This window comes from Centroberyx gerrardi, chromosome 23, assembly GCF_048128805.1.
Source record: "Centroberyx gerrardi isolate f3 chromosome 23, fCenGer3.hap1.cur.20231027, whole genome shotgun sequence".
Classification (NCBI taxonomy): domain Eukaryota; kingdom Metazoa; phylum Chordata; class Actinopteri; order Beryciformes; family Berycidae; genus Centroberyx; species Centroberyx gerrardi.
In genome coordinates, this window is record NC_136019.1 from 14649823 (window position 1) to 14675208 (window position 25386).

General features: G+C 43.2%; 1 protein-coding gene across 1 annotated transcript in view; it reads left to right on the top strand.

Moving 5' to 3' along the window:
- The first annotated feature begins 5686 nt into the window (after positions 1–5686).
- Positions 5687–25386, top strand: part of LOC139932698 (protein phosphatase 3 catalytic subunit alpha) — a 64037-nt gene continuing 44337 nt past the window's right edge. Inside the window, exon 1 of the mRNA XM_071926542.2 lies at positions 5687–5906. Within this exon, the coding sequence (XP_071782643.1) occupies positions 5846–5906 (61 nt within the window). The 5' untranslated portion in view covers positions 5687–5845. The remainder of the gene's footprint in view (positions 5907–25386) is intronic.

Below are 25386 nucleotides of genomic sequence, written 5' to 3' on the forward strand. Positions count from 1 at the left end.
GCAAGACATACAAATTAAATCAATTCATCTTTATCGTTACCCCAGTAAAAACGTATATGATAATAAAATAATGCAATAATGAATGAATAATGAAAAGGGATGGCTTACCTATCTGGCTCATGGTTGCAGTGCTGTTTGTCTGCAGGTCTCACTTCGCAGTGACATGGAAAACAGTGCTGCTATGCAGGCGCAGGTCAGATAAGAGGGAGTTTCCTGCTACGCAAGATTGGACAAGGAGATGAGACCAATTTTTCAAAGTGAACATGCAGGAAAACCTTTCTGTGCAGTTGCTGACGAGGGAGTACTGGTTCAATGGCAACATTTCCCTGCAACAAAGTTGATATGGAATTAAAATATGATGAAAAATCTGTACCCATGCTCTGTGGTTTGGACATGGAGCCATTCTGTCAACCAGGTTATTTTCTGACATCGTTAATCAAGGAACTGGCTGAAAGCACCTCTCTACTTCTGTATATTGAGCCTGATATGCAGAATGGTGTTATAAATTTTGTTATAAAAGGTTTATAACTAGGCAAAGTTCATTCTGAAGAGGGCAGTAGCATGAAACATGTATCATCTGCATTGAAAAAACTGATCGTCAACTAAAACTAAGATGAAAACGAGGTGTTAAAAAACATTGTTGTAAACTGAAATAAACATAAAAACAAGACTGAAACTGAACTAAATCTTGTCTACTTCTGAAACAAAACTAAACTAAAACAGAAATAGCCTATATGACATATTTTTAGTTTTATGTTTGTTTATATGCAAGGGAATGAACTTTGGGTGGAGAATTTTGAAGTGGTCCCAAATTAGTTAGTTGAACATATTCATGAAAAATGTATGTGAATAAATTAGAAAAATAATTTATGATTTATTGTTTCTATTACACAATACCTGTTGAAAATACATACAAAATGTCTGTTCTGAACTTCTGTCATTATACAGTTAAACAATACCAGCCCAGCCAAAAACACTAAAACTAGAACTGAAACTAAATAAAAACTAAACTAAAACACAAAAACAAGAAATAAACTAAAACTACCAAAGCCACACTGAAAACTAACTCCTAAACTGAAATGAAATACAAATGATATACTTAACTTGCATCTTTAATAACCATGCCAATTATTTATATTATTTACATAAAACTTTCCTGGAGAAAGATGGAAGACGGCTCCATGCAAGCTTAATAATGGCAGACTGAGGTTGAGTCGGTGACTTGAGCAGAATTTAATTCCAGTCTGCAAAGCCGGAGTGAGCAGGGCACACCAAGTCCATTTTAAACTGACTAGAAGTTGAGGTGTGGTAAAAAACTATTGATCTAGTGTGAATGTCTACACTACAGGCAGAGATAAAGAGGCTGTGGGATGTTCTGGCCTAGTTAGTATGCACACATACAGTCCCTTATTGAGAGAAATCTTACACTCAGGGCTCCATTAAGTGCCTCCATCTGCCAAACAGCTGACTCATACTACACCAATGTCTCACTAATGGCAGCGTGCTACCATTTATTTCCTTTGAGAAACAGTAGGGGAACTGAAGTGCACAATTGTAGGGAAAATGAGCAGGTGAAAGCTGAAGTCTACTTCATGCAAAACGATGCCATTATCTCTAGTGAGGAAGCGACCACCGGTCTAGGTGCTGTGTACCTGGTGACTCACCGGCGGCACGTCACGCTGCTTTCCCAGCATTCAAACATACTGATGCAAAGATGGTGCGCTTTGTTTATGGCCGCAGCATGCACACACACACACACACACACACACACACACACACACACACACACACACACACACATCCATCCACAAAGGATCTCTAGATCTCTGCATCCAGATCTCTAATACAACCAATAACTTGCTATCCAGGCCTACTATCTGTCCATAACATGTGATTTACTGGTAAATAAAATGATTGGTTAACTGTAACCTCCAGTCAGTGATCATCAGAAGACAAACAACCACCAATATAAACAAAAAAAACATTTATATGTTCAGAAAAAGTTGATTCATGCCTTTTCCCTCCCTATCCTCATATAATTTACACCAGTTTGATGCTGCTTACTATGATGTATACTATTGATTTATGTTAGAGAGATGCCAGCCTGTTATGGGGGCTTAAAATCATTTATATTTTCAGAAAAGAAGGTCACTACTTCACTACATCCTTGGTGAAAACTGACTCAGGGAAAATAAATGTGACCAACTTTATGCTACATCATGGGATACAACATATCCACAAGAAAACCCAAGAACTCATTTGGTTTGATTCCTTTTACAGGCACACTGTCTGAGAACCAGCCAATCAGAACGTGAGCAGGAAAGCAACAGCAACATGACAGGGGATGCTATTCTTTCTGGTTGGCTAAACTGTCACAAACTGTCTGTGGACAAATTCAATACATATCTGCAATGCAGGAGTTCTATGCAGGAGTAGAAACAGTTTGAAGTTGTTGAAAAACCTGCATGTGTCCCAATGGTTATGTGCATGCAAACCCCCCCCCTTTTTTTGTCTATTGTATTATACAGTAGGCTTAGGCTACATTTGCAACTTGTGATGCACATGCAAATTGTTCATCTACAGTTACAGGTTTTGAATGGCTTTTAGCCCCATACATTTTAGCTTATTAAAAGCTTATTAAAAAAGCTTATTAAAAAAATGAGATGGGCACACACACATTCCTTTTTCAATCCCTCTACTCCTTAATTGGCATCTAAATCAAACAGATTTGATATGATTATGACTTTAAATTCTTATCTTTCAATGTCTGTGATGGAAGATGCCCCCCCCACACACACACAAACACACCTTTTCCAACCTGACTCAACTATATAGTGTTTCTCAGCTTGTGATCTCTAGGAACATCAAAGCCAAGTACTGAAATGTAGTATATTCCCAAACAAGGGTTAACTAAAACTAACACTAAAACTAGGCATGAAAAAGCCTCCAAACCCATCTGAAATAATATAATTGGAAACATTATGCTGCCATCAAGGCTCTATACCAAACACCTGTTGCGTGTGTTCAGACATTTGGGGGTGAAACATGGAGACGTGCTGTCTCCCACATATGCAAATGATTTAGCCGTTCAACCGTTCATATCAACCTTCTAAACTGGGGTTTAAAGTGGTTGATATTGTATGCAGAAGACCTGCAGAATATGCTAAATATTGTTGCTGAATGGTGTTGGAAATGAAGACTTGTGGTAAATCAGGATAAAATGCAAATTGTTCATTTTAGCAAAGAATGTGTTGAGTGAAGCCGTTTTCCTTTTATCTTTGGTTCTACAGTGTACAGTCATATACCGAGCAGTACAAGTACCTTGCCTTGATTTTGGATGAACACCTGACCTTTAAAGAGGGTGTGGGTGTATTATCTGATTCAGCTGGAGAGCAGTGGGAGCAGTATTGAATAGAGTGAAAGCCTGTAAGAACAGAGGATTTTGTATATACACAACTGTACAAGTCCTGTGTATGTCCTGTTTTAGATCATGTGTGGGGATTTCAGGAACACACAAATTGTAACACAATTCAATACAGGGCTATTCGCTGTTTTTCTGGGACAAGCTCCCTCCGATTCTAGCTATCTGTGGGAACCAACTGATATCAGACACAAATGTGAGATGCTTTGATTAGACCAGTAAAATATTTATTTGGGAAAATTCTAACTCATGGGCTAGTGAAATAATGTCTTTATTTTTTATATGACTGATTATTCATTTATTGTAGCTTACAATGTGACATACAGGATATTAGAAATAAGTTATTCCTTATGCACAGATTAATATGATCAATAGATATATGGTATAAACCTAAACCTGTTATTAAGAATATGGTCTGGTACTTCACCTTTAGCCATAGAAACAGCCCCCCAGAGGAGGACAGACTGTCTGTTGTGTGATTTGGGACAAACTGAAAATTAAATCCACTTTGTGTTCTATTGTCCCTTATATGATGAAATGAGAAGTGTGCTCTTTAGTAAAATGTCTTCTATCTCTGTTCATTTCTTTTGGTTGGGGTATTCTATTTGTCAAACTTTATCTGTAAGGCCTGGGAAAAAAAGGCAAAACACTTTGTTTTTATGATACTTGAGTTTGCATAAGGATATGCTGCTCTTTACGTTGTAGACGATGCAACTGAATGCATACTGTCCTGTCAGTCCATGTGGGCTGGGTACTTTGTGCATGGCAATAAAATAAATTAAATCAAATAATGTCATATAAAAATGAACCTGATTTCTTTTCAGTTTCAGTCTGTTGGCCATGCTATGACTGAAATGGAAAGAGAGTCACATGTTTAGGCGTGAGCCCCAGATTAACTATCAATATTTTTTCAACACATTGAAACCTATTGGAACCAGCTAATGCAAACCAGGTACTACTAAAACACTCTATACAGGCATGACCATTGAAATCCTCGACTTCAACAAACCTACAAACCTATAGGAACTAAACTTATAGCCCAAATACAAAAATAAAACTTAGATAAAACTAGTAGGCTAGATGCTGTGTGAAACCTCAATCAAACTTAACTGAAATGGAAACCAATAACTAAAATGAAAGGGGCCTTTTGAAGACAACTTTACACAAGATCTTTTTTCTCTGTATTGGGGAGATTCATTAAGACACAGAACCCAAATGCTTAGTTCAATTCATCATTTAATCATTTATGCCCAATGTACTATATTGAAAAACACTACCAATAAATAGTAGCCTATGTGGAATGATGGCTGAGTCTAAAAGTGAATATTCAATAACAGGCAAGGCAGGCTAATGTCTGTCTGAAAGAAACTCTGTAACAGATGTGGTTGGCTTGGTCGTCGTTCACCTGCCGGGGCCCTGAGGAGTCTTCAGACTGGCTTGTGTAGGCCTTTGGAAATCACATTCTCATTACTTCTGCAACCCTTTACCCATTAGCCTTCTCTTGGGTTAGAAATGTAAAGGTTTGTGCACATAGACCAGTCAATAGAATGGAGTCAAAGGACACCTGCAAAAAGTAGAATTAAGACTTATTCTCCAGGTTCTCTAATGAAAAATCACAATAATATGCCTATTTTATCCCTATAAGGACTTAGAGGGCCTGTGGTACTTAACAGTGAGTTCATTGTGACATTAATGTACTTTATGGTGTATTTTTTTTTTATTTCTTCTTATCCAGAAGTAGCAGGGGCTGCAATGTTTATTATTTATTTGTATTCTTTTTTTCTTTTTTTTTTTCTACTGCAACCCATATGGGAAAAATACATTTCACATATACTTCAGAATATGTTTAGAGATATAAATACATAATAAAAATTGCCCCCAAAAATGTTTTGTAGTCTAAATATATAGTGGAGAATGTATTTCCAGTGTCCAAATACATTTTAAACGAATGTCTTATTTATTTATTTATTTATTTATGTATCTATTTATTTATTTATTTATTTAATGACTATTGGGCATGCACAGCTAGAAACTGAGATCATAATTTATTCGTACCAGGCTAGATTGACACAGGAACAGTCCTTTCATAAAAGCAGATGTAAAGGCAGAGCTGCAGCCTGCCGCTCTCCGCCAATGGGAAGAGCCGGTGCGAGTCGGGGGCGGGTCCTGTCGGTAAGCAGGTTAGGCTGCACACTGCGCTCAGACAACTTGACACAGAGTAACAGTAAATCAGACAGAGCTGCTCCTACAGCACCAGCAGTGAAATTGTAACCCTGTTGCAAGTATTTTTGGCCACTGATAGGACCAAGTGAGATCACTGCGGTCTCTTCCTCTCGGATAGACTCACAGTTGTTCGGCAAGAGCAACGCCGGGATCGTTTTCAGACGCATTTCTGCTATATCTCAATATTATATCACACTGGAAATGTCCGAAAACAAGCCGAATGATGACCCGAAGTTATCTACGACGGACAGGGTGGTGAAATGTAAGTGAAATTTCGATGCAGTTTAACCACACCGTTCTTACGTTGGTGAAGCCAGACGCTACAAACAGAGCTGTCTCTGACCAACAGGAGCAGACTTGAACAATTCATGGTCGCAGCAGCAGCAGCAGCAGCAGCAGCAAATCTAGTCGAAATTATTTGCTGGCTACAGAGGAAGAAGGGTGTTAGCCGAGCTATGACAGCAGTAAAGTAGGAAGTGAGGGTAACTCCAGTTGTAGCCTACAACAATAATTTAGCTCGAAATGTGTCACATTCAGCCTGTGAGGCGTGATATAGCCGCTTGTCTCTATACACTGTGTTCACTAGCAACGAATGAACAGCTAACAGTGTGTGAGATGCATGACCATTTCATTGTCACACACACACACACACACACACACACATTGCACAGCAAGAAAGCAGTTTATGCATGCAGAGATATTGCACAACCATTGCATTCAACCCAAGGGCGTTTTTTTCCTCATTTTGCATGCATCACCAAACATAGTTCGGCTGAGGCTTTTTTCATCATTGCATAATACTACTTGATGTAGCCTATGTTTAGTCATTTCACATTTGGAGTATTCATTATGTGCATTTAGTATTCATGCCATATGGGCTCTTTCTTCCTGTCTCCTGTGTGTTTACAGGTCTGTCATGCCACCTTTGCAGTGTACCATAAGAATGCAATAAAGATCATAATCACATCGACCTAGCCCTTGAACAGGGAGTAAGAACAGTGAAGCCTACAGTACCTAGATTTCATGCCACTTTGATGCTGTCACTTGTAGGCTATTTAGTCAACACTCCACTGAAGTTGCAGAATCAAACCCTATTTCTCTGTTTTTTTTTTCTCTTCTATTTTTTCCCAGAGTGTGATCCCTTTATGTCAATCTCAGTTCTATTTCTTGTGGTAGAAAACAAAAGCAAAGCCCGTTAACTCAGATGGAGGATGATAAAACGTATTTATTTGTGGATACCAGTGTGCTGGGCGGTTTTGATCCAACACTAGTTGGAAACATTATTTTCTCTGGCTGTATCACAACAAGCATGTGCAGGGATCACAGGCTGCACAGGCACAGGGGGGAATTGTTGAGTAATTTTATTCAGGCGTAGTTGCTGTCAGGGTTCAACCAGTAGAAATGATCGGATCATCAGTGACCATTGAACATTTAGATGTGGTGAGAAAAGAGGGGAGGCAACGACACAGTGTTCAAAAGACCATGAGTGGAATGATTGACTATACGCTACATGAAAGGCAGCCATGAGCTGTGGCTTGCTAAGCTCTATCGCAAATATAGTTCCACTTCATTAGTTTCTTAAGCATCGCCTGCACCATTTGAAATGGGAAAGCACTGCCTAAATTAAACAAATGACAACTGTAACCATCCCCCCCTCCCCACTTGCTCAGCGAGTGCAGGAGCTAGCCAATTGTGTGGAGGCTACATTTTGCTCTGGAAATGGGGCTGAGTATTAAGAGAGTCACGGCATGTCTTGGGTGCTTTTGTAATGAATATTTCAAGAGATCATCCCCCACAGTCTCCAGCAACTTGAAGGGTAATGAAAAATGGATATGACAAGTATAGGTTTTGAAGAGATTTAACAATATCACTGGTAGACGGTCATGTTATGAGGATGTTGAGCTACTCTTCCCTTTGTCACATGGCTATATTGCATCCAGTGCATGCCGTTGTGTTGCGCCTCTCAATACAGCGTTTTCGATCCTTCGCTTGGCTGTTTAGTGAAGGTCTACTATGCCCTTAATCAGGTTAACAAAAACGTATTGATCGGTCATTGGCTGGGCTGTCAGGAAATCTCAAAGCCCAGGTCAGAGGGCCCTGCTCTTTAACCTGCTGTTTAGATCAGAAAAGTAATTTAACTCATTACTCATTCATCAGTTTCAAACAGTCATTGTTTTTGGTTATGCGTCAGTATTTTGACAACATGGAGACGTTGGCTGTGTACAAAGCACCTCTCCAAAATAACTGGAGGGGATATGTGTGAAGTCATTTGTTTTCAGCTGCCTAGTTTGCCCTGCTACCGAGTGTCAGTCCAACTTATCATAAGTGCTTTGCATCCACCTGTTTTCCAAATGCATTATCATAATGCTCCTGAAAGGCACTGCGGCATAATAATTACTCCTAGAGTTTAATCAGCTGAGACAGGAGAACTTGCATAATTTTCATCTTGTCTTCACCCCTGATGGAAATAAACAGAGAAATGTGAGCATTCTCCCTGCATAACCATGAAATTGAATGAACCCCGTCACTTACATGTCTGTCAGGGGCTTTATGTTGCCGGTGTCTAGAATTTCTGCTCATTTGTTGGTCAGTGCAGCATCACGTTGTAGAATTAATTTTTGATTGACTTACCTGGTTAAATGGTGGTTAAATCAGGGCTGGCATGGTTATGGCTGCATGATTATGGCTATATACAGGTGTCATTTGTTTAATTTAGGCAATGCTTTCACATGTTGCCTTGCCTATTTTGTCAGATATTGTGATCCCGATTATTTGTTAAATTAGCTTTGAGAATTTCAGGAACAAAATTATTTTACTGCACTTCTTGCATCTTAAATCAACGTCTTTTCAACTACAGCGGGCGTTCAAAATGAAATGTTTCAATATTGCCAACATGCCGTTATTCTACGATTAATTGTGGAAACTAAAATCGCGATCCACAATACATGATTATTTGTGTTTCCCTACAAATAAGTAGATAAATAATGTGATAGTCATGGCATAGTCATGACAGCCGTTGCCAAAACGAGTTCAGTAATGGTGTTTTTCCGTCACTAGCTGAGAAGCAAAGCCTCCGTGCCCCCCGACGGTGAGCCGGGTCCTTTTCTATGAGTGGGGATGGATAACATCTGACATTTGACTTTTGAGGAGAGGCCCCCATGCTCAGACGTGCGGGGGTGGAGGGGTGAGAGGGTGGGGGTGGCGGTTGGGGGTGGGGGTGGAGGGTGTCGGCGGCGACAGCGGCGGCGGCACAATGCCAGCCACTGATCCCAGCTGGTTAACCTCGTCATTTATAGAACAGAACATGAAGTAATGCCACATAACTCCATCCTGGCTTTACGTGCGATCACCTGCGTGCGGTTCCGCTTCACGCTCAACAGGCTGGCGTGTGTGCATCTGCATGTGTGCTGTCACTACATGCTCCTCACATCTCGGAGTACAAACACTGTCTTGTGTGGAGAATATTTCTTATCTACTGTGTTAATAACAATAATAATAATAATAATAATAACCTCACCATTTATTAGAATCTTTTCCTCATGTTGCCTTATTCTGGGTAATATTTCCTTATCAGCATGCATATAAACATTGTTATTAGCGATATTCGCAAGGGGCTAATATTACTATGGGGGCCTGAAGTGACTAATTGCGGCATTTGTCAGTGATTTTAATCCCATGTCAGCCCGCCATGTCTGTCATCTGTTAAATAAAAATTCCAGTGTAAATTGCCTACCGTATTTTGGTGAAGATAGAGGTCCCCTGATAGTAATCCTGTGCAAATCAAACTCGCAAATTTGTTCTTGGCACGTGATTGCTTCTTCTTCTACATGTGCGATTTCTATCCTCCTATCATTAAAAATGGAGGCAGTAGTGGAATCTGTAGAGGAAGGTTTTGAATGCGTTGTGACAAATCGTAAAATCTTGACCTTTTATACAATTGTATCTAGGGCACTGGTGATCTCAACGAATTTCATTATGCAGTGCAAATGCGCTTGAGGTTGGGGGGGGTAATTCATGAATTAGATGAGCTCCCCGCATAATACTTTTCCTGTGCAAATAGGGCAATTGTCAGACAAATATCAGGAAATTGTCATGGGGGGAAACTTGTGTTTGTGGAAGCGGGAGTCTCACGGTTCAAACCCTTGAGTTATTCCAAGCCACAGTAAATGAGCGAATCAATGCGCTATTCACTCATGTGAGGACACAGCCATTGCCCTTAGGTGTATTTGACCAAGGTGTTATTACTTGCAGAAAATGAACCATTCCTCATAGGTTTGCTAATGTACCACAGTGTTTGCTGGGATTGAACTGATTTTGTTGACCAAAACATGCTGCTACCTAGATCGAAGCAGGAGAAATGTGTATATATAAGTAGTTGGATTCCTATTTGCAGGGGGGGGGGGGAATCCGCTGCCATATGTTGAATATTTTTTGTGTGTCTTTCCAATCCTTATGAAAGAGAAGGCAGAGAAAAGTGTAAACATTTACTGGGGAGACACAAGGATACTGAACAAATAGAGGTGGAATCAGTCTGATGTTTCTAAATGTACTAACTAACTAACTGAAACTATTTTCATTCAAGATTTTTTTCCTAGACGGGTAGAATTGATTTTCTTTTGCGTAAGAATTGCTTGATAATTTGATCAATTCATTGCAGATGCTCGGCGTTTCTCGACTGCCCGTCTCTCGAATAACGAATTAAAATGTCTCATAAATCCGCCGGGGCGCCCCCCTCCCTGCACGGCCCGAGTCTTTTGCTGTCACGTCTCCTCGGCATCTGGAGAAGTCTGGGTGCTTGTGGCTAGGGGGCCGGCCGCCTCTTTCTCAGCATCTTTTGACAGCAGTCGACTCACGTGGCTCGACCTGGAAATGTCGCTCTACAGCAAAAAAAAAAAAAAAAGAGTGACAAGTAGATAACCAAACAAGCAGTCAAAACTTGTTTCATGTATCTGCTTGCCTAGTCTGCTGCGACTTAAGGGATTCTGTGGGCGGTTCTCCATGTGTGGTTAACATTGTATTGCATCATGTCGTAGCGGGGGGGGGGGGGGGGGGGGGGGGGGGTCCTGAGCTGCCTCTGTTGTGATGGGATGCTCAGATACACAGTCTGTGGTGTTCTGAACCTGAGTAAGTGCACCTTTACCGCTCATTAGATTAAAGAGGAATTAGGCTCTGTTGTGGATTTAGGGCACAGCAAAGCGGTGGATTTGGACAGATTAAGCTCCATATAGGGGGATAAAGGCAGCTCTACTCAGACGTTGTAATCTGACTCCATGCATTAGCTGCTGCTCTTGCTAATTCGTGTGAACAAATGGATGTTGGGTCTCGATAAAGCAATAGGGGGAGAAAAACTGTTTACCTACCTTGGCGTTTTTAGATTGTTGCTAAGCCTGTGAGTACAATTTAGGGATTTGCGCACTAGCCTTTGAACTCACGTTGTCGATGCATTTCGAACCAGTGCAACTTTGTCAGCAGTGACTTTGTAGCTCGTAACGCTGAGGGACCGAGTTTTATCATGGCTTTCTATTGTTGTTGCTCTTCATAAAGTGCTTTTGCACCTCAATGCTAAATTCGCCTCTTGAAGCATCAAAACACCATATTGTAGCAGAAGGCCAAACACAAAAATTCCCTACTAGATTGCCTGTGTGACCCTCACCCACAACGACAGCCATGAGCCATAGATCATAGTGTTATTGTATTGTGTTTAGTAAAAATCTGCCTCCCTTTAAACAAACCCTCAGCGTCTACCATTTCACGGCTGGCAGACACCGCCACATGGGCCTTTTGTGAGCCACGGTGGCTAACAAAAGCAATTTGGAACAGAGACAGGAGTTGCGTGTCATTAGATCCCTCTCTAGAGCTGGCCGTGGCAGAGTCACAGATCAATCAATAGAGTGTCTACTACAGATGTAACTACATGTTGGGCTCACAGTACAGTCGGTGTGGGGGAGGAGAGGCTAACCCAGTGAACTGGGAGCAACTGGGCCTGTAGAGTACGCCTCTGATGTGGGGAGTAAAGCTGCTTTCTCACCTTAATTCCCACTCGGAGGGCAGAAAGGGCTTGGACAGGCAGGGAAGTGATGGGATTGGGGGGGGGGGGGGGTAGTTGAGAATGCAAATCTACACACATGCAGACAAGCACGCACATCGCACTAGAGCAGGGGTCAGTTCACTTCTAGTTAATGGAGGAAGTGGATTTTCTTCAGAATTCAAATATTAAAAAACATCCAGTACGTGAATGTTGCCAAATCGTGTCTATCAAAAATTGAGAGTAAATGCTCTGTCGTTAGTGAATGAATTGCAGTCTTGTTTAGATTTTGAGTTGATTGAACGTTAATTGACCTCAGCCCACATGTATGCACGTGCACGCACACACACACACGTGCGTGCACCTCAAATCACAAGTTAAATGAGAAACACTTTTAGCAGCACAAGACAGCTGAATAATGCTTTGTGCTTCGGAATGGAAGATTCCCGCAGCTAGGTTTTTATCTAGGACAAGCCTCTATGTGAACACGCTGTATTTTGGCCTCAGAGTTTGCCTGCCATACCTTCTGTTTTGAAAAAAAAAAAGGAGGTGTTTACGTGTGGCGAAAACATACCTCTGTGCTAGACGGTAGGCTTGTCCCGGGTTGCAGCTCCGTTCTGGTGGATGGGACAAGCCCCTGCATGCTGCTGTGTGACAGACGCACACAAACACACACACACACACCGCTGTGTTGTGCCAGGCGGTCGTTTGTATTTAAATGTGGGTGAAATGTGTAAAGCCATCTGTGGGCTGCCTGTAAACGGTAGATTAGTAGGCAAAAGGAAAGTTTGTCACCACAGGGGGAGGGATGTTCTAACTCTTGTGTCGGCACATCTGGGGAATACAGATGGGAGGAATGAGATAGGAAAGGGGCACAATATCTCATTCTAACTGCTTCCCAGGTAGTCTTAATTGCCTCTTCTCTGGTATAATATAAACATTGGTACTCGTTGTCACCCACACACACGCACTGAAGCTGATGTAAATGCGACCTGTTCCTATGAGGGGCTGATGAATATGCAGATTTTTTCATTTCCAGTGCGCGGGCATGTGTGTCAGGAGACATAAAGAAACGCAGGCATTATGCAATAGGCACACTTTATCCAAAATTATGACTCGACAGAAAGATTTTACCACGTTGCCAAACCCTGGCTATGGGCGAGTTTGTTATGACGAGCTGACGGAGCCGTTTTATGTCGGCGCGCCCTAACAGGGGCAGTGAAGCTCCAACCGGAATCATCCCGGTTTACAGACTGAGCAAATTTGTTTCTAAACCGTCGCGCCCGTCGCAGCGAATCCTGGCGCCGGCGGCGGCAGCCAGCGAGGCCTAATTTTCACATCACATCCGACGTCGTCCAGTCATTTGATTTTCGCAGGGCGTTTGATAAAGCGTGTCACCTGCCAGAGCGACCACAGGATTTCTCCCAGAATTCACAGTTGGCCTGAAGGTGTAGCGCTGCGTTCCAGTGAAGGTGTTGGAGGGGGTTTGGTTTGGCCAGTCAGTGAGGCGTGGGCAGTGGGAAGAGCGCCGGCCAACATGGCATCAGCACGGCACGTTCAGCCAAGTTGCCCAGTGGTTCCTGGCCAGTGACGGGCTTCCAGGCGTCAGAATGCAGTTTGACATTTTACAGTGCGTTTCCAGCACTCGTAGCTTTTCACTATAAAACGGGAGACCCCAGAAGTTGGGGCTCAGATTGAGTGTCGTGTGTGTCAGCGTGCCAGTTGTTTACCACACCATGCAGGAATGCAGTGGAGCGCAAACCCACTTTTTTATTTGCTACTACCTCATTTAGGCTTTGCCTCTGGAAATCCCTTACTGGACAGATTTTATCAGACGATATCGAAATCTTGATCTTTCACACAGTTCCTTTTAATTAACAGAGGAATCAATACTTTTAATCAGTTGTAATGGTTATACTTCATTAGGAGCAATGGACACAAGAACAGGAATGACTGCGCCTGTTTTATTCCTCACATTTTTGTCTGGCTGAGTTAGATCACTTAAGAATACACGTGACTTATTATTTGTTAGGGGATTTATGTTTAGAAAAGAATACAGCCATTCATTTCACTTGGGCTGTTCTCAGGTTCTGGATGGAGCCTTTTAACATTATTTTATTTTATTTCTTAGGTCCATTAAGCAAATGAGCAGTTATTGCCTTAATTGAGGAAGGCTCTCGTTAGAGATGGGTAAGTGAGCACATTATGGCAGGTTGTTTTTTTCTATGTTGGTTCACTGTTCATCCTGCTGCGTGAAATGACGACCCCGGGGAGGCTTTTTTTTTTCTTTCAGGTGTCGTTAGCTAGCTAGCTAAATACCCAATGTGTGGACAAGAGAGCAACTCCAGCTATACAAATACAGCTGGAGGTGGGTCGAGGCCCCCAGGTTTATTTACACACATTCACACGCGTTAATTATAGACCGCCTGGCTGAAAATTAACCCTCTTATCCCATGCAGGGGTGAATTTGGTGTCTGCTTAGCTTTGTCTACTGTAGAAAAAAAAATCCTTCTTTCACCGATTCTCAACACGTGTAATCCTCCTGACAGAATCTTGTTTTGTGAGATGAGACATGACAATATTTCCTGCTGTGGGCCAACAGTCTCCTCATCCACTATTGTTTTTTTTTTTTTTTTTCTGAATCTTGGAAGTCAGGGCTTGATTCCCGAAAGCTGTTATGCTGCACTCGATTCTTATCAAGCTTATTTGATTATTATAATTTATTTATTTCTGTGACTGAGTTTATCACAAATGAACCATCAAGCTTTTAGTCTACATTCTTCGGCCCACGGATGTAAATGCTCATGGATCTCTGAAGACGCTTTGCGAGACACCCGGGCGAGGAGGGGTTAAGCTTGCCCCAGAGCTGACGGTGGCAGGCCACTCAGTCACTCCCGCCCACGTGGAGGTGGAGGGCGAGGGGGGTGTGGGGGTGCTGCCTGGCCCACTCACTCAAAAGACAGACTGCTGAGGCTGACCAGAGCCAGAGTCGTGACTGAGGTGTGTGTGTGTGTGTGTGTGTGTGTTTAGCTGGGGGTGGGGTGGGGGCGTTTATCTCTCTGTTTCCCTGCCTGAGCTCTTTGGTCTATTGAATAAGTCTGAAGGACCACCAGGTAAAATTTCATTCCTGGCAAATGGCTCTTAGCAATTATTTATCTCTGAGAATATTCCTTCCACTAATAAGTACAAGGTCAATTCAGCTCGCATAAAGTCGGAGTAGATCTACACTAGAGCTCATAATCACAACCATGATAGACGGCGCTGTAATAAGCTCGCTAGCAACATGAGGCGGTACAGACAGTCACAACCCCTGGAAGTAAAGCCGACACCTTTGTTGACTGGGAATTGGCCTCCGCAGTTGCCAGGCCAAGGCGAGTGCGATCATAGTGCAAACTGATATGTCATCAGCCCCGAGCTCACGCTGTTCCTCCTTCGGCCAGATTGTGGAGAGGTTAGTGTGTCCCATTGGCTCCCATTGATTTTGTGCCTGTCCAAACACCACCGGGGAGCCATATGTTACAATGACCAATCATTCTAGCTTTAATGTCGTCCCGCTGCCTATTGGACCGTTAGAAGGAGGGGGGGGGGGGGGGCTCGTAAACTCCTGACTTTATCTTTTTGCTGTCAAGTGGGCCTGTTGCTTCCCCTGCCACTAAAGACCGCCTCATATGAATGGTGGGGTTTTGCTCTGTATCGATTGTGTGCAGTGAGATCCTGTATCCCAGTAGGCTTTGCTTCATTGTCTGCTATCATTGCTGTGTGAGTGTGTGCATGTTCATACCCATGCGTGTGTGTGTGTGTGTGTGTGTGTGTGTGTGTGTGTGTGTGTGTGTGTTCACATTTGTTGTGTGTTGATGATCCTAAAGAATGTAGACTTCAGCATCAAGGAAGTAGTCTGGGCTTCCCATCTGTCTCATTGACATCAGTTTTTTTGTTGTGTTAAACTTGCTGAAGTCTGAACCGTGAAACCGTGGGAGACATGATGTTTCAACAACATAATCTCCACTCTGTGTGAACTCTCGAGCCGAAGATGTGGTCTATTGTTGCTAATTAATGCCGCTGTCACACCCTAGTCCTACACACACATGCTTGCCGTTTGTCATGTTCTTTGGCAGCCCGCGCATGGCTTTGCTATATCGTGCAGCCTTTTCGAGTGGCCCGGCCCCCGCAGAAACTGGAAAGGGTGACTGAGTGGCACAGTAGCTTGCTGCCACACAGTTACCGCCGCGAACACAAGCCGGAGTGTGTCCGTGTCCGGGCACAGCAGAGTCTCGAGCATACTAAAGAGAGTACATGTTCTTTGACAGCTTTGCTGCCAAAGCCTGACAGTTGTTTCATAGCCGGTGCTTCCTCTTTTCCTGCCCTGTAAATGCAAGACATATCTATATGAGAGCTAGTATTTTCTTTTTCACAGGCTCAACTTTTTCTGTCTCTCTCACTCAAGCAGCCCCCAACAACATATTTCATGTCTTTCCCTCTGTTCAGTTTTAGCTGTGGTTCTGCTGTCCCTACTTTCAACCATGACTACAATGCTTCCTCTAGGCCACCATCTGCCATTCATCCAGCATTTCTGTTCATTCCCTTTTGTCGCTTGTTCACTCTGCAGCTCAACTGTGTCAGACCCATGTTGTAACACCAAAACACCCATAATGCTTCAGGCCTGTCTCCCTGTATAGAACGTAATCCGATCCCCCTGGAGGAATGTGGCAGGCCTTGGGGACGGCCAAATCGAGGTACAAATCAGCCAGTCGGCTGGCGGATAGTATATCTCCAAGTGCTTTTGAGCATGTACGTGTAGCTCCGCAGCGGGACAGCGATTGGAAGTGTGAAATGATTTCAACTTCCCTCTCCTCCAACCCCCCAGCCCAAATTTATGATCATTTTCAATATGAGACAGTCTACTGCATGACAATAACACTGGTTGACAGTAGCTGTAAGCTCCCTTCTTACAGGACAGTCTGTTTTGTAGACAGGAGTTAAGAGGGCAGGGGCTTCTCTTCTGCCGAACAGATGGTGTATACAGTACATAGCTATGCAGTCCCACAGCATGGGGCTGCCAAACTGCATGGGATGTCTTCATAGGTGGATTTGCTTTTAATCAAGAGTGTTTTTGGGGACTAACAAACCTTAATACTCTTTATAACTGCTGCCATAATATGAAAACATTTTTGTTTTTGTGTATCTCTGCATCCAGTAGAGAAAATATACACCAACAGTTATGATAATTTTTTGGTGACTGTCAAAGAGATGTAGCCTATATTCAATAACCTTTTTCTTTAGATGCAGCATTTTGTTGCTGTGTATGCAGTGTTAATGCTTTAATGCACTCTGTCCTGCATGGCCCACCCCTTTATTTGTGAGCCTTGCAGTTATTGTAGTGTAACTTAAGCTAGGATAGCTTTGAAGGGGAACATAACAAAATATTTAAGGGGAAGTTGGGGTTGACTGAGTGGGGATGGCTTTGACGGGTACAAAAAAATAAAGAATAAAAACAGCTGAGCTAGTCTGGACTGAAAATATGAAAAGATTTGTGTACAGCTAAGGAAAATGCAAGAGGCTTCCGACCGCAGCAGAAGAGAGTCCGGGAGCAGAGACTCCCTTCAGGCAGTCAAGCTGTCAAGTGTCCCTCGCCGAGTCCCGAACTTTCTCACTGACCTGACCGTCAAGGACACACGACCCTGGCAACGGGCCTGTTTTGCCCGGAGGGATTAAGGGCACGACCTGGGCAGCCCACCGCTGCTTGAACCGCACTACCCAGCAGCACCTAGTGTCTTTAACAGCCCCTCCCCCTCACTTACACTACCCATCTTTGATTGGACAGGGACTGTGGAGATCGCTTTCGAATGCGATGCTTTAACTGCCTTTAATCTCTCGGCTGCTCGTAAAGCCTGCACAGATGGTACCTTCAGCATAATACTCTGCTGGTGAATTTTGAAAGTGCTATCTCTGCAATATGGAGGTCAGGCTGGTGGCAAAGAAGGATGATTTACGTTACAGTCACTTTTAGCCCAGAAGGGTTGCATAATAGCAGCTACTTCAGGGGCTCTGTCACAGCTTCTCCTGATATATAGGGCTCCTTCAGGGGGCTGGGAGTGGCGGGACAAGGTGTGTGTGTGTGTGTGTGTGGTGGGGGGTAGTGTTACATTCCTCGCTGAGTCAGAATTCCTTTGGTCTGTAGAGAAGTATTTCCTTTGTTGCCCTCCCTCCCTCCCATCCCAGCCCCACACTCTGCCATTTTTTCTTTACTTTTTTGGCAGTCAGGTGTCCCTGCTGGCAGGAGAACCCACCACACCCGCGCAGTCATGGCCTAGATACAGAGAGAGGCTTGAGGGGTGGGCGTGGGCAAGGGGAAAAGGAAGGGATGGCAAAGGAAGGGGACTCTTAGGGGCCTTGTTGTCTTGGCAGGAGGAGGGAGGAGGTGGCTGGCTGCGCCGTCCCATTGCCTCACCACCTGTCCCCCGAAAAAACCACAGTCAGTCTGCCAAAACTGCAAAACTGAACCATGGCTCTCTCGGATGCAAACACTTCATGTGGAAAAGTTGCTAGTTACAATATTAATTATGTTGTTGTGTACTTGAATCCTGTTATTATTGGGGCATTTTAACTGTAATTGTTTTATACAACAATTAAATTTTGCTTGCCATTTCTGACCCTCCCTTATCCCCTTGACACTGCCATGCGTGAATGTCATTTCCCACATGATAAGTGATGGGGCTATTCTTGTATAGGATGAATTGTTGGCTCCAACCCACACACCCTTGCTTGTGATAGCGGCAGAGGAGCATTCTCTCTCAAGTCCTGCAGGTAACCTTTCTAGTTGGGGTGGGTGGGTGGGTGGGCGGGCGTGGGAGAGGGGGTGTTAATTAATGATGAGGAATGTTATCTACAGTTCAGGCACTGTTTTATTTGGGTCAGCCTCATGGCTGGTATGCTCTGTTTGCTAAGTGTGGGTGCAAATATAGACTGGCCTCATCCCCTCTGTATGCGTCTAGTAATTGCATTCTAGAAATGCCAACATCTCGGCTGCCAACGAGCCCTCCTTGGGAGGTGCGATCACGCCTGTTGAGGCATATTATCTCAGAGGCAAGCTGTGAATGAGTACAGAAAACACTGAAGCCAGTTGGAGTTGTTGGAACATATCGACATTTCTCTATTGATTAACATAACATGTTGTATTATGTTAGATAACATTGTAGTGTATTAGATGGTGTTCATGGGTCAAGTCATTTTTGACCGTCTAGCTTACTTATCTAGTATTTAACATCTGGTAGCACAGCATGAGGTGGCATTTGACCTCTTGCAGGTGTAGAAAATCCCCAATCATATATATAAGTCTGATTGGCCATCCAGGCACCCGATTTTTGAAAATGTTGTGGGTGTTGAGGAGCAAGGTTTTTATCAGGGAAAAACTATATATCGTATCTTCCATGGGCTACTTCTGATTAAGTAACTTCAACTTATTCAAGTTAGAATTTACAGCTCAATTAAGATTTGAAAAACAGCTGAAGCACCCGTCCCATTGTGGGAAACTGCTAATGCTTATGTATGCAACCTAGTGTTGTCACGGTAACTGAAATTTCAACACCACTTCAGCGCCATTGTGGATGATTGAGTACACTATTGAATTCCATGAACATTCGATGCTTTCACCAAATGTGTTCGGCAAGCTGAAATTCCATTTCAACATTACCTCGGGAGGCTGTATACGTGTGGATTGGAATAGTTCAAAAGAAGAAAAAGTTTTGGAAAAGACGGAGCCGCAATCTGGCTCTTGACTGTGGACTGCAGTCAGAGTCAAACAGTTGAAAATATTCAACAGGGACAAAAAGTCCACCAAGTCTTGAACTCAAACCCAGTCCACGTAAACTGGTTGACAGAACTGAATATTAGTATCGGTTAGGGGTGGGGAAAAAAATCGATTCACTTAAGTATCGCAATTTTTTTTATTACGATTTTTAAATCGATTTTTTTATTCCTGAATCGATATAATTCAAATTCAATTGCTTCATTTTAGTCTATGCTTATTAGACGAGGTGGAAAGAAGTTACTGCTTTTATCCAGCAGATGGCGAAATGTAGCCTATTTGTGTTGAGGTAGTTGGTCTAGACTTTGATGGTCAACCGGGGAGCAGTGCGTATTTAAGACATAGACATCCGTGGCCCACGAAGAGTTAACCATAAAGCACACACCCCCTCCCCTCAACTTGCCCGAGGCCTTCGTTCTGTCTTGCCGATAGACGGAGAAACCCTCCGCGCAGCAGCAGCTCCTAATGTCCCGTTGGTGTTTAATCCGTGCGTGCAGCTCGTCTCTTTGTTGTCCAAGGACTGAACGTTAGCTAGCAGAATGCTGGGCAGAGGGGGTTTGTTGTTTCTCTGTTGGGTTCTGCACAGAGCCCCGGCGCGCTTCCCTCTCTTTGTTTTCCTCCGTCGGCGCGCAGGTAAACAAAAGACCCAGGGGAGTACGTGGTCCGCGATGTCAAAAGTCGGCTTTAAGTCCGAACTGGCTGACAATCGTAACTCCAAAAGTGTTTGCCGATCATACTGAATGAGTGAAAGTACCGTATGTGCAAAAAGAACCAGTAATACAAAGTAAATCCACACAAGTTTGCTGAGTTGACACGGAGCTCTCAGGTGCATTCCATTTGGCCAAAATGCGTCCTCGCAGCCTCGTCTCCTCGCTGACTCGGCATCCAAAAATGAGCCGCCATCATGAAGGACGTTCCAATTGGTCAAAAAACGCATGAAGGATCCTTCATGTGTCCTCGTCAGTGCGGCTATCGCACGGCGCACCGGAAGTCTTTTGAGCACTAGCTTGATGAGCAGGAACAGCTAAATGTAGCAGTTTACTTCAAAAAGTATATATATTTTTTATTCATTCTATTGTACATTTTATGTACCACTTTTATATGCAGTATAGCAGTGATGCTGCTGAAATAAATCTCAGAAAGACTGACTGACATGTGATGTGCATTGTTTTTGGAAATATGATATATCATGAGTCATATTTCCAAAAACAATGCACATCACATGTCATTTAGTCACATAAATTTTATGATTTGACTATATTTTACTCACATTGAAATTGAATGAGCAGTGCATGGGACAGCAAAATAGCATGCATCCTCTTATACAAAACTGAAAAAAAATCTAGAAAATGTATCTAAAGAGCCAAGTAATGCTTTTTTATGAATATAAAGACTTAGCCCAATATAACAAACCCTTTCATAGTAATTTTTATGTTAAGTTAACATGGCAAATGAATTATTTATGTACAGGACACCAAAAGGCATCCTACAGCGATATTGTCCCATATACAGTCTCTAGAAGTGTATGATTCAACTTTTTCCCATGGTCTAGTGTTAAAAAAGCAAACGAAAATCGCAATAAATTGTAATATCGAATCGCAATACTTGTAGAATCGCAATACTTAAGAATCGCAATACATATCGAATCGGCACCCAAGTATCGTGATAGTATCGAATCAGGAGATAAGCATATCGTCCCAGCCCTAGTATCGGTATTAAAGTCAAAATTCTGGTATGGTGACAACACTAGCGCTACCCCAGCTGAACTGCAGACACCATATCTGTATCCTGTCCAGCCGCCCCTCTGCATGTCACCGCTCGCACTCAGAACAAGCCGCCAACAAGGCCGCTTTGTAAAGTGGCTGCCTGGGCACTGGCGGACCTCTCCAGGGTTAGTGGGGACATATGTTCTCGATAGACCTGTGTCGTCAGCCCTTCCCAATACAAGCGCCAGTTGACAGCATGATGGAGAGCGGTGGAGGACTCGCACAAAGGTGGTTCTGTGCACGCGCGGGGGCCAGGTTTGTGTCGAGAGTGGAATCCAAACACGCCCACCGGTCCTTCCCCTGCTGTCTGACCTTCATGTTCGCCGCCTGAAGAGAAACGTAGCCTGGAACTCCTGCAGAAAGATGTCCTCACTGTCACCAAGACGACAGACCAGACACATGACCAGATAGACCGTGTGGGAAGCCTGATTTACCTTAAAGTACACTTTGGACACACCATATTTTTCTTTATTTTACTATTTTCCACATTTTAGAATAATAGTAAAGACATCAAAACTATGAAATAACACAAATGGAATTATGCAGTGACCAAAACAAGTGTTAAACAAATCAAAACTATCTTAGATTAGCTTTGGAAAGAAATTCATACATAGGCATCAACTTCACTATTTATATTATAAAAAAATTCAAGCGTTTAAGCATAAGTCTTTAGATCAAAATGGCTTTAAGATGATGAAAAACATGAGATGTGTCCAAACTGTTGACTGTATGTGTGAGTTATATTTTTGGAGCTGTGAACACTACTGATGGTAGATACTGGTGATATTTGCAGAGGAGCAATATAATAAGATCCCTTTCTGCTTTTTGATCATTTTATAAACTGTATTTTTTTTTTTTTTATGGCAGGTGAAATTCTTGAACCCACCGAGGCTGGTGATTGTGATAAGTAAAACAGCAAATTGCGACAATAGGCATGTAGCATTTATGCAGCAGCTATGAAAGTCTTGCTGTAACGTGCCACAGGTTCCATTTGTGGGAATAGCTTGCATACAGCCAAGCATGCACCCTTAGCACCCTGTCTTCCAGATCCTTTCAGCCTCTTCCATTGTTCCGTCTCTGCTATGCTCCAAAGCTGATTACAGCGCCTTCTCTAATGAAAGCTAATCCTGTGTCACGGCATTGTGGAGGAGGGGGGGGGGCAGGCCTCGGCACGGCACTGCTAGCAGGGAATGTCTTCTTTAGGGCCTGTCAGTCGACTGACTGGCTCTCGGAGGAAATGCCAGAGAGCGTTAACGTCTCCGCAAACCTGCAAATCTACAAGGTGTTTTACACCGAGTTTGAGCTTTAGTGTGCCGGCCTGTTGGCCTTTAACACTTTCCACATAGCATAACCCAAACTCGTAATGGCCTGTAATAATTCACGTTTACTATGTTCAGTCCAGCCGTTCAGCAAAGCTTGGTTGGAATTGACTTGTCTAAATCACTTGTGATATCTGGGCCGGGGTTCACTAGGTGTTGTTATCTGGAGTTTTCAGTTCTCTCTAACACTTGCGTCCCGTTGAATCACATCTTCTTGTCCCGTGTTGCTCCTTTGCTTGCACTGAAAATAATGTGCAGTCTTGTCTAAAGGAAAACCCCTTTCTTTACCTAACACTTTTCTATCATACATTCTAGTTACACAGGAATATTTGTTATTACATCTAATGTCAGGGCGCTTTGGCTCTACTATGCTTTCATTATTGGTTCCTTGTAATTTTGGTGAACTAGAAATTCCAGCTCATCCTACTCATTTGAATTTTCCCTGAGTATAAGTGTCAGCTAAATGTCTAAAATGTGAACGTATTATAGATATGATACTTCCTTCTGGGGCTATGAAGATTTTTGTTTGATTTTCAGAGAATGTTTTTTGAGACCTGAATAGTATGTTGCAACACTGTGTTGCAATTGCGGTTCCTCTTATTCATGAAGTGGCCAAATATGTGAAAAATGTTTCAGCAGCTTGCTTTTTAGAGCTTTTTGTGGAGCAGATTTCAGAAGCACCGAGTTGACAGGAGGTGCTATGGTAAAATGCTCAAATATTTCTACATTTTTAGTTACATTTACAGCTGCAATCCCTAAGTGCTGTAATAATACCTTGGCCGTCTCACTCACCACTTGAATCTTACATTTCTATATGGAACCAAAGCTCGCCATGTTGCTGACTGCTTTGATCAGTGGAAAAATTTTAGCTTGCAGCAAAGAGGTGTAAAAGCTACATCAATATTGTCCTTCACGCTCAGGCAATTTTAGGGAAGAAAGTGCTTTCTTTTTACGTTGTCATTTTCCACTGTGACTTTCTGGACAGTGAAGTGACTTGACTGTCAGTCGCCAGGGCGTGACATACAGTTTTGCTGTGGACTAGAAGTCCTGCGAGGACGGTAAATCTGTCCAGAGATATCCCATCAGTGGACTGTCAGGGAGCGGATGGTTTTTGATGGACTGACAGCTTCTCTCACACCAGCATGCTGATTTTTTGTATTTATTTTCCCCTCAGCCTCGACTCTCCATGCATTTTTATTTCATTGACTGATCTCTCCCTCTCCCTGACTCGCTCCCCTCCCCCACCCCCCCAAGCCCCGAATCGCTGCAGTCATTTGCCAGCCGTGAACCGGGTCCTCGCCGGCCTCTCACTGTGTCATTGATCCCCCGCTGCATTGATGGCTCGCCGCACGCCCAGCCACCACCAGACAGCCAGCACAGGGACGTCCCTGAGAGAACGGCCACCCACCCCCACAACAGTGCTCAGCGGCCACTCCCATCCATCCATCTATCCATCCGTCCCTCTGTTCGCCCACGCCAGCCTCCCACACTTCCAACCCTAACCTCACTAATTAATCGGGGACTTAGTCAGAGTGCTGTCAGAGCAACGGCGCATTTTGATCACCTGCTGCTGCCAACGCTTTTAGATTTCTCATCTAAAATCTGTTGAGCCAACAGCAGGATTTACGTTTGCTCGTCACTCACTCGCAGGCTGCTGCCGCTCTGGTCTCTCAGGCAGCGCTGTATAGGCTGTTGTTTGTGTGTGAGAGCTTGATGGTCTTTGACAACCCTCACAGCTAGGATGGATGGTGGTCTTGGGCGTATTGTTGGCTTGTTCGGTACACAGCCCGTCTGTCATAATCGGGGGATCCCTGGATAATTGTCATTGAGGGGAAAACCTCTGTGCAGTGCTATTCCTACACAGGAGACACAAGTTATGCAGTGAACAGCTGTGAAAAGCGCCATTTCACTTCTGTTGTTTGCGCTAAGGACGTTCTGCTAATGTGTTGTTTTCTAAGCATATTGGAATGTACATGATTAACTGTCCAAATGTACACGATAAGGCGCACGCCCCCAAAATTCTTGTGATAACCAGACACGGATCCACATAACGGAGCACTAACGTAACATGCTGCTGGCGACTCTTTTTTAAGCCAATATTTTGATGGATGAAAGATTAAGACTGAGACTCCACAGCGCTGTTTCCTTGGCAACCCCTTTTACTCACTTTTATCTAATATCTCTCCTGTTTGTTGATGTGATGTAAAAGCTTATAACACTGCAGCAGATGATGATGGTGGAATGAGAAGTGACTCCGCCTCTTTAATGTAAATGTATTATAAATAGTCCACTGGTAGCATTAGAGGGAAGCTAGTCATTAGAGCTACAATTGGTTATGACATTGACTAGTGTCCATAGATTAGGGAAGTGGGGGGACTAGGCCACTCTGCAAATGCCATTGTAAAAAAATTATAATTAATGTAATGAAATGTATATTTACAAAGCATACAAATTAGTACATGCTAGGAAAAGGGAAAGATATTTAATTTGTCATTTGTGAAATCATTCAGAATAAGTCTCAGTTTTTTCCTTGTGTGTGCGTGTTTTAATGGTTTGCATGAGGCTCCAAACATACGCACCTTGTAGTCTGCAAAGACCCCCTCAAGTCATTCAATATCATTATCAAGATTGTTTTGTTTGTTGGGCCTATTAAGTTCCTCTTCAAAGCAATGCGTGTCCTCATGGCACGATATCTATCTTGGATGTAGGCCTCCTGAGTCTCTGTTGACAGTTCTGCTCTTTCCCCTTTGCATTTTTTGCTTCCTCTGACACGGCCAAGGGCTCTCTCTCACTCTCGCTCTCTCTCTCTCTCTCTCTCTCTCTCTCTC